At 45.5% G+C, this 10101-nt stretch overlaps 1 protein-coding gene across 1 annotated transcript in view; it reads left to right on the top strand.

The window, feature by feature from the left end:
* The first annotated feature begins 2913 nt into the window (after positions 1-2913).
* foxo1a (forkhead box O1 a) overlaps positions 2914-10101 on the top strand; it is a 48005-nt gene continuing 40817 nt past the window's right edge. Inside the window, exon 1 of the mRNA XM_061216920.1 lies at positions 2914-3856. Coding sequence (XP_061072904.1) covers positions 3269-3856 — 588 coding nt within the window. The 5' untranslated portion in view covers positions 2914-3268. The remainder of the gene's footprint in view (positions 3857-10101) is intronic.

The raw sequence follows: 10101 nt of genomic DNA, 5'->3' as shown, positions 1-10101 counted from the left end.
AAAGGTGCATATGAGGAAAACGTGTACGTGAGAAAGAAAATGCTAGACAAAAGAAACGTTTCAGCTCATGCTTTCTTCAGTGTATAGAAACTTGAGCAAGATTAGGTTCTCCTCATGCAATGATACAGTATACAGGTGAGATAATTAGAGAGCCACATTCTTTCAAAGTTGAAATGGATTCAGAAACCAGCTGATAGGATTAGCAGACTAGGCCAAAATGGCTGTAATAAATTAGGTCTAACACGAGAGACACAAGACAAACACATTTAACCATAGATAACAACTGAGAGAAGAGTCCTTATTCATGCCACAGGGTACCAGTGACTTGATAATAATAATATTGTTAGTTTTGTGACGCTTTTATCCAAAGCAACCTACAATTGATTAGACTAAGCATGGGACAATCCCCCTTAGAACAATGGAGGGTTAAGGGCCTTGCTCACGGGTATATACTGCACTGATTTTATCATTGCTACACCTGGGCTTGAACCACCAACCTTCTGGGTCCCAGTCATGTACCTTAACCACTACAGGATGCTACAGAATGCCCTAGTGACTGCAGCATGTGGTCCCCTAGCCTACCCACACCACACAGCACTCAGATCTACTGGCAGACAGATAGGCCTGGACAACCCACCGATTAACTCAACCCTGTTTCCACACCAGGGAGTCACGAGTGAAAATCCACACATGTATTTGTGCTCCAATGAACAAGTGATCATTTTATTTCACCATGTTGTGGTTCATGTTTGGTCGCAGAGGTATTTGTCGAAAACTGGTTCTGCTTTGGCAGGTTATGAAAAAGTTATGAAAAATTATGGTTCAAAAGGTAAACCATCATGCAGGGGAATAAAATGTGCACTTTATCTTTGAAGCATGAATAAGTGTGTGGTTTTTCATTAGTTTGGAGTTTAAGTTGGCTTAAGTGTATGAGCTTTTTCATTTTTATTTCCTGATATGATATGTTCACTCTGCTTCTTACACTGAGATATTTTGGAGCGTGTGAGTTTATTCTCTTCCTAACGGGCAGGTTTTTGGATAGGTGAGCAGTTGGGATCTTTTCCTAAAAGAAAAACAGATGGAAAAACAGGACAGTATATTGCTGAAGCTTTTCAGTCTCAAACCACAGCTTCCCATAACATATCTTCATATCAGCATATCTTAACATATCTTCACTGCCTCTGGGCAGTTGGTGGTCAAAAAGACATTCCTTATGTTTTACTGATAAAAAACAAAACAAAAAACATACGGTATATTGCTAAAGTGATCAAACTTGTCATCCGTGCACCAGTTATTACATATCATTTATTTGTAACAATGGTTGCCATTTTGTTGGACACAGTTTTACAATCTGCAACTGGCAAATGCGATACAGGACGACTCCCGACCAGAGGACGCTCCAATCATGACGCTATAGAAAACTACATCCAATAGATGACTATGCGGTTATTGTAGTCCACTAATCACGACGCATTAAAAAGTCTTACAGCTGATACATTTCCTCCCGCCCCTACAATTTAATCAAACTATAATTTAGCAATGGGATTGCAGACCCTGTATTCGTCGGAGCTCAGTGACAGGTTGAAATGAAGCGCTGATTCATTATTCTGTTTACTTTACACACGTCAAGTAACCGTTCATGATCCCTTTGTAGACATAGTCATAACACTGAAATCATAACGTCCACAAATGATAAACACGATGGACCTGCCAACTTGCAGATCGCCTTTAGTGTAGACTACCTCTCATAGACTCGTCTGTCCACACATTACCCAACTCGCCCCTGGTGTAAAATCCAGCTATGGCCAGCTTGAATTTAGCTTGAGATGTGTTTTTTCAGAAGGGTCTAAATGTAGCCTAATAACTATATTATGCGTTGAGATCGCAAAGATACACACTGAAGAGTTTTCCTAACAATTTCTAGATTTCATTAGATTCAATTCTGTGTGGAGTGCTATTTCCGCAACATTTAATATTTTCTTTTAGCTGTATGCTTATTAGTATAAATATTTATTTAAGTTGTAGGTCTCGCTGGTCTCAGCGCGTTCACATAATGTGCACTTTGACGCATGTAGGCTACAGTAGGCCTATAGCAGTATGAGTTTTACAGTATGCGCGAATATTTCTTTCGTATTCCAGCGGGGGGCCTGCTACGGAATACCGCGATCAGTAAACTGTCCCAGCTCAATCCTGTTGGCCACACTGAAACGCATTCCTGAGCTGTGCCGCGGAAGGACACGGCCATGCAGGACAACATTTTTTTAAACTTTCATTTCAAGCAGCTTGCGCTGTAGTTAGCCAGCACAGATTTGAGCCATTTCTTTTCCTTTCATAACAAGCACCGACTCCCTCACACGTCATCATGAATACTGTAAATTAAATAAGAACAAGCATTATTTTCAGTTCTTATTATTGTTTCCGCTAGCCTACACGATTGGTGCTATAACAAATAACGATTAGGCCAATAAACAACGGTTTATTATAAATGGTCCCTTTCCAATATTCATACCGTGGCTAGCCTACTGTACTTCCATGCCCCCGTGTTTTGTTTATACTGACACTCATAACCAGCCTGACAAGCCTAGTTGTCAGAAAACCCCCACCCACAAGTTTTGTAACTCATTAATGTATTGATGTTTGGCTGTTCGCACAAGGCTTTCCAACCAAATAAGCCCACGCACTTTCAGTTTGTTAGGCTGCTGCTGTAGACGCTATTAGGCAAAATAAGTTTTGGAAAAAAGAAAAAAAAGGAAATATTTGCCAGCTAAAAGAAGAAGGGAAAAAAATTAAAAAAAGAGCGCTGTTTCACTTGCTAAACGACTGTCATTGGCGGTCCCAGGGTGTCACTCAAGCACGGGGTGGAATCAGCTGACTTCTGATAGTTCCAGCAACACCATAGCGCAGTCGGGCAGATCTACATTCAACAGGCTACAACTACGAGTGACAGGCATGGTACGAGAAAAACACCGCTAAAACTGGATTGTGGGAGAAAAGAAACACAAGTAACTGCTTAAAAAGAAACTACTGCGAAAAGAAAAACCAGGATCAGCGTTGTTTATGACATCTTTTTAATAATCTACCGGTTCAGTCTTATTTTTTGACTCGTTTCGACTGAAGTATAATTACTAATGTAGCTCTTCTGGAGTGACGAAGTGCGTTGTCGTTCGCTTTCTTTTTTGTTTATTTCCAACCCTTGCTGTACATGAGTAATACTTTTGTCCGGAGGTCTATGTAAAAGTTGGATTTGTGTTATTTTTCTGCTGGTATTATGGCCGAAGCAGCCCAGCAACCGTTGGTGGAGATCGACCCGGATTTCGAGCCACTCTCACGGCCCCGTTCGTGTACCTGGCCACTACCGCGACCGGAGTTCATCAACCCGGCCAACTCCAACACATCATCACCGGCGCCCTCCGTCAAGCAGGAGCCGACTGGCAATACCGATTATATCAACAATCTTAGTTTATTAGAGGAGACCGAAGACTATCCGGAGCAGAAGCCCGTCGTCTTGTGCAATGATTTCCAGTGCCAAGAGACCTGCATCCACCAACAGGCGCAGCAACATCAGCAGCAGCCACAGCATCCGAGTCCCCAGCTCGGGCACCAGCAACAGGTGGCCCTGCTCTCCTCCCCCGTCGGCTCAGCCTCCACAGTGGCCGCGACCACCGCCGCTCAGCGGAAGAGCAGCTCGTCCCGTCGCAATGCCTGGGGAAATATGTCTTACGCCGACCTCATCACGAAAGCGATCGAGAGCTCCCCGGAGAAGCGCCTCACCTTATCGCAGATTTACGACTGGATGGTGAAAAGCGTGCCCTATTTCAAGGACAAAGGCGACAGCAACAGTTCCGCCGGTTGGAAGGTAGGCTATGACCCCTGTTGTTGGCGAAAGAAGTAGCGTAGGCTGTTCGGCAAGAGGGTTAATTGTTGAGCTTGTATATGATAGTGCACTGCTCCGTCATGTGCAACAGGTGTTGACTCAAAGAGTTTTCCGTGTGGGCTATGTTTGATATTGTGTACCACCATAACATGAGTCCTTGTCTTTGAGATGCATGCACTTGCATATAGGTAGGCTCGCATACACTACAAGGTAAACATCGATATTTCTTACACAACATTGAATTGGCTACAGACTGTAGCGTGAGCTCGGATCGTCGTGATTTGCACCATTCCAACTTTGAGCTTAGCGCGCGTGCTTTGTCCACTTAACCTGTTCATGCACAGATGAATTTGGTTTACTTTGCTATGAAAATATGGCATCTGAAATACAGAGACGGCACATTTTGTAAGACTGTAATCGTATTCTAAAGAGTGTATTTAAAACATTAGCGCGGGGTTTCTGCTATGTTCTAACACGAGAGTGGAACACAACGGCGAAAGTAAACAGGAGGATACGAAATCTGCGCGTTCACTTTTAGAACTTTGTTGCGTGTTATCCGTGTCCGTAGGCTTATAGCTGGTGCATAACATCGTAGTTGTGGACTGAATAACATTTTCCACTGCTTTAGTAGTGATTACAAAATTATTGTAGCCATTTACGCACATATCATCAACAATGAGCAAATGTATTTTCTTTTGTATTTTGCATGTTGTATATTTTCTATATTTTGGAATGCTGAGTTCGATGGTCACCATGTGGTGCGTATGCAGATGGGTTTTGCCATTACCATATGTCTAAATACAACACTCTTGGCTTTGTTGTAACGACCATAAGAAATGTTTTGTTTACGCCGCACCGCATGCAGTTGAAAAGTCTTTTATAAAACCTGAGTGAGCAACACGCTCTCCTATTAAATCGTGATGTACAGGGAAGGTTTAAAACGGATAAGTTAGAGATTCATTCATTCATTCACTAAAATCAATATCCTTAAATATATGGAGCGTGTGCTACTTGGCGTCAACGCAAAAGCTCTCTTTGTAGTACCACTGTTGTCTAACAGTGCTATGTGTTTCAATGCATAGGACATTTAAACCTTTAACCGGAGCCCTCTTATGCAATTGCGTTTGTTCTCACTGCTGATACTCAATTTGGGAAAACCATTGCAAATTAATGTCACTAATAAGAACAGCAGTACAACAGTACAATGCGTGTGTCAGAATAATGCGTCACAATACAGCATAAGGTATAGCTATGTACAGTAGTTGCTCGTATGACTAATGACTGTAGGAGGACTTGGTCTTGTCAGCATGGTGATGGTGGGTTTGTGACCAAGCAGTATTGCATGTGTCACTCTGAGAGTTTGCACTGAGCTGCTTTATTTGTACTGTAAGCCAAACATGTATGTATATCCGAGTTGGGGCCAGTTAAGTCCAGTTAGGGATATTAACTGAAATTCAACACCTTAATTGAAAAACGCAGTATTTCTAAGTAGGCTATAAAGCATGGATATTGTACAATGTATTAATCCAATTTAAAGTCCAGAATTTTTTTTTTCAAATTCAGTCAAGTCAGTGTCCATTGTACTTTGCACCAGCATTTAAATGTTCAGTTAAGGGCATTCTAGTAACATATGTGATCTTACACCTTAAAGGGTTTAAATGCACACAAACTCTGACATGCATGCATAAGAATATGTAACACATTGATGAATAGCACATACTGTCGGGAGTCATGTCCCTCTGAGCATGGGTGAACCCTACATTGATGTGTGTGACCTGCTCTGAATCCTGCGTTTGCACTGTCATGCGTATTTTCCCCTTGAAGACGTCTCTGGTTTGAAACCTTGCTGCATCTTGCTTATTCAGAAAGATGTCGAGGTGCTAATTTGCAGTCTGCTGACAATGCTCTCCAGGCGCTTGTAATCACTATAATAAAGAGGCAATTTATTCTTACACAAACGCATATTTAGCAGGAGAATGATGTTACTGAAGTGCTTATCATGGCATTAAGTGGCAGTTGAGTGGACCGGTGTCAGGTATGCCTGGGAACACCTTTTCTGTGAGCTACAGCCACCCCTGTGACCACTGCTGTTGTGGTCACAGCCGACCGAGACCAATCACAGACAGGCATTAACTTTCCAGTGGGAATCAGAGATGTCATTCACATGAATGACTGTTAGGTTTTTCTTTTCACATTACTCAAGACATGCATGCAGAACAGTCTAAATCCTCATTCTGTAATTATAGGTCTGCAGCGTCCGACTGCAAATCCGCCCGATTACGCGGCTTCTAGGCTGTGCGAATTTCTAAAAAACCTGTCGTTGCCGCTGACAGATTCAGGCTGTGGCTTCAGAGTTCCCCATTCTGCGGAGGACATTCAGGTCAGAATTGACAGTGACGGCTCAGCGAGAGTGGTGAATGAACTGGAGGAAAGAAGAAGGAGAACAAGAAAATGAAACACTTTATCTGCAGCTCGTTATGAGGAGGGAGAGCCTGGTTCCAATTACAGGAGCAGCGTGGCTGTCACTGAGAGCCTGTGTCTTCCAGCTGAATGGAGAGGGCCTGTCATTGTCTGCCGCCACTGGTAATTACCTGTAAAGTGTACCATCTGCTGCCATGGCAACCGCTGATCACCTGACTTTTCCTGAGGTATGTGGTTTTAGCCGGAGCTTCAGACGTGACCTGGAAAGACCTGGGCCGGGGCGGGGGGGGTTGAGTTCAGCATGTCTCGTGGTTTGAGTCACGCAGAGACACGGCCTCTGTACCTGTACCCATGGTAGCAGCACATGTTTCAGATGTCCAGACTGTTTTTGTGGTGAAGGCCGGCTTCCCGTACGTGGCTGTGTGGAGTTGGGTGGAAGTTTGCTGTGGTTGGCCTGGCTCAAGGAAACCTTCCGATCGATGGAGTCTCAGAGGGTGTAATTCGAGATGGCACAGTTGGGTCCATGTCCAGTAGCCGTACATGCTGAAAACATCCAAAGAATCTATACCCTGCGGACCACCGTGACAGTATGTTAAGAAAAACTGCAGCGCAAGGACTATATTTCATGACAACTGCAAAGCCAGTGATCTGTTCAAGTGCTTAGGTCTACCACTCGTTGTTCCAGAGCTAAAAATACTGGAGGGAATAATAGCGTAGAAGACACAGATATTTAAGCGGTTTGCTGCAACGCGAGTGTCGCAGTCGGTGCATGCCGCCACATTGCGACCGCGTTACACTAGCTGCGCGTCTGACCGTGCTGCCAGAGTATTCTATCCTTCTCAGCCATTGGCCGGTTCGGTCACATGGGAGTCCCGCCGGTAGAGCTGAGGTGTTATTTTGGAAGGGGGTGGAGCCTGGCCCCACCCCTGTCTGGGTGAGTCAGGGGGGGCCGGGGGTGTGGGGGGGTTGTATTTCAGTCATGTGCTACGATGACACATAAATTTTGGTAACAGGACAGTACAACTGGGTGTTTGGGGAGGGGGAGGGGGTGTATAGTGTCTCTTATGTGGAAGACAGGCTTGCCCTTATTTTAGTGTGTGTGTATGTGTGTGTGTGTATCTGTGTGTGTGTGTGTGTGGGAGTGCGTGTGTGTGTGGAAGACAGGATTGCCCTTATTTTAGTCGTGTGTTCGAAGCTTTTATGGTGTGGGAAATGCCTGGCTCGGGGCTTCTGAAGAGCTGTGTGTGTGTCTGCTGTATGAGTATGTGTGTGTGTGTCTGTGTGTGTGTGTATGTGCCTGGCTGACAGCGTGTAATGATCCAAGACTGGACACTTAACCCACATAGCTCCTGCTCTATGTCCCAGATCATTTATGGTAGCGGGTGAGTGTGTAAATGGATAAACATAGATCAGATAGATCCCTCTTTCGTTTTTGTTAACGGTGTACCAGTGCCCCTGTGTTTTGGGGAGAGAGGGGGGCACTAACAGTGTTAGTGATGCTAACGGTGACCCAGTGCAGTGTTTTGGGGATAGAGGGGGCAGTAACACAGTGTTAGCGATGCTAACGGTGTAGCAGAGCCCTTGTGTTTTGGGCGCCCGCTTGCTGGACGGCTCTCGGCGCGATGCCCGCGACAGACGACGCTGCGCTCCCATTGGCCGGCTTGGGGTGGGCGTTTGGGGTGTTGCCGGGCGTGGGGCTGTGGGAAAGAAGAGGCCATTCAGTGTGGCTCGCCGGGTTATTCTTAGCCCTCGCCCTCCTCCTCCGCAACAGCACCGGCTCTGTTCGCTACTCTTTTGTCCGACCCCCCAAACCCCAAACCTCCCCAGCTCTGCCACCCCCCAGCCCCCCACTTCACCCCACAGGCACCCGGGCAAAATGAGAGCACCAAACAAAGACACCCAGTCAGGCTGAGACCTGCCCCCTCTTTGTTGGGGCGGAAGCTAAGCTTTCCCTGGTCCTCTTCACTTTCGGTTCATCTCCTCTGTGCGCATCGTTCTGCCACAGCACGGAATCTCTAATTCACACTTAAAGTTTCATTCTTAAAGTTGTGCATGCGTTTAAGTTTATTCTTCACAGATCTCATTCTGCGGCTGTGCTTTGTTGAGGACTGGTGCTTCTCACCGTCCTTCCGTTTCCATGCATAGGTTTGAATTACCTTGCATTACAGTTATTTAGCTGACACTTTTATCCAAAGCCACTTACAGTTGATTAGACTAAGCAGGGGACACTCCCCCTAGAGCAATGTGGGATTAAGGGCCTACTTGCTCAAGGGCCGAGTAGCTGTTTGGATCTTTTTGTGGCTACACCGGGGCTTGAACCACCAACCTTTCAGGACCCAGTCATGTACCTTAACCACTACAGGTGCTTCACAGATTTGTCATTCTGCATTTGTGTGCTGGTTTCCTTCGTGTCCTTCCCCCCCCACCTGGGCACCCAGTCTCTGCGGGTCCTGACCACAGGCTTGGCTTCCCTCCAGCTATCTGTTGTTGCACTGCAGAAAGAAAAAATGTCTCCGTTGAGTCAGTTCTATTTTCTGCACGCTAGCGTCATTGCTAATGATGTTAGCAGTTTAAGAGCATATGTGCTCATCATGTTCATCCATCCATCCATCCATTATCTGAACCCGCTTATCCTGATCAGGGTCGCAGGGGGGCTGGAGCCTATCCCAGCATACATTGGGCGAAAGGCAGAAATACACCCTGGACAGTCTATCACAGGGCACACACACCATTCACTCACACACTCATACCTACGGACAATTTAGACTCTCCAATCAGCCTAATGTGCATGTCTTTGGACTGTGGGAGGAAACCGGAGTACCCGGAGGAAACCCACGCAGACACGGGGAGAACATGCAAACTCCGCACAGAGAGGCCCTGGCCGACGGGGATTCGAACCCAGGACCTCCTTGCTGTGAGGCGGCAGTGCTACCCACTGCACCATCCGTGCCGCCCTCATCATGTTCAGAGCAACAGTAATTACCATAAGAATAATAATAATTCAGCTCTTTTGGAAATTTGTATGTTGCTTATCCAGGTTCATGCATAAAGACGTAAAGCAGTTTGTTAATCCGCGAGGGAGAACGCGAATGTCTCGGGAGCCGGTGCTCGTGAGGGATGGAGAGATGATGGAGGGAATTTTTGGGGGTTTCTGTAATTGAAAAAGCCTCCATGCAGAAAATCAATACAGTGCGTTTTGAGCTCAAACCCTCTAACTGTTGTACAGAAATAGGTAAAAATAATAATAATAAAAAAACAGGGGTTGGTATAAATGAGGATTTCAAGGCCATGGAGAAGGGTTTAAGTGAAACCCCTCTTTCAGTGGATTCGCCCAGCATCACCCCGCAGTCCCTGAATTTTGACGATGCAGCGTTTATGAACTTGCTCATCCAAGCTGGAATGACAAGGAGCAAAAGAAGAACATTTGGGGAGGTTGTTTCCCTGTCTGTCAGACAGTCCCTGTCTGTCTGTCTGTCTGTCTGTCTCAAAAGTGAGTCATTATCCTCACACCCAACCCCACCTCTGGGAATGGTTAAAGCTGATTTATGCTTTGGCGACAAAGCATATGTGTCGTATGACAAAGTGTCTCCTGACAGAACTGTATGTGACGTTTTTCATTTGTAGTTCAGCGACCGTGCACTTTGTTACTATAGCAACCAGCTTCTCCACAAACCCGTCCATTTAGCTAGCTAACTATGTAAATAAAGCGTCTTCATTAATATAAACTAGTAGCCTAGTAAACTAGAGTATCCTCACCATGGCAACCTTTTGTCCTCATTTCAGTCAACCAATCACGGCTGCGTGAC

The sequence above is a fragment of the Conger conger genome, chromosome 13 (genome assembly GCF_963514075.1).
Source record: "Conger conger chromosome 13, fConCon1.1, whole genome shotgun sequence".
NCBI classification, from domain to species: Eukaryota; Metazoa; Chordata; class Actinopteri; order Anguilliformes; family Congridae; genus Conger; species Conger conger.
This window is presented reverse-complemented; position numbering and strand designations above follow the sequence as displayed.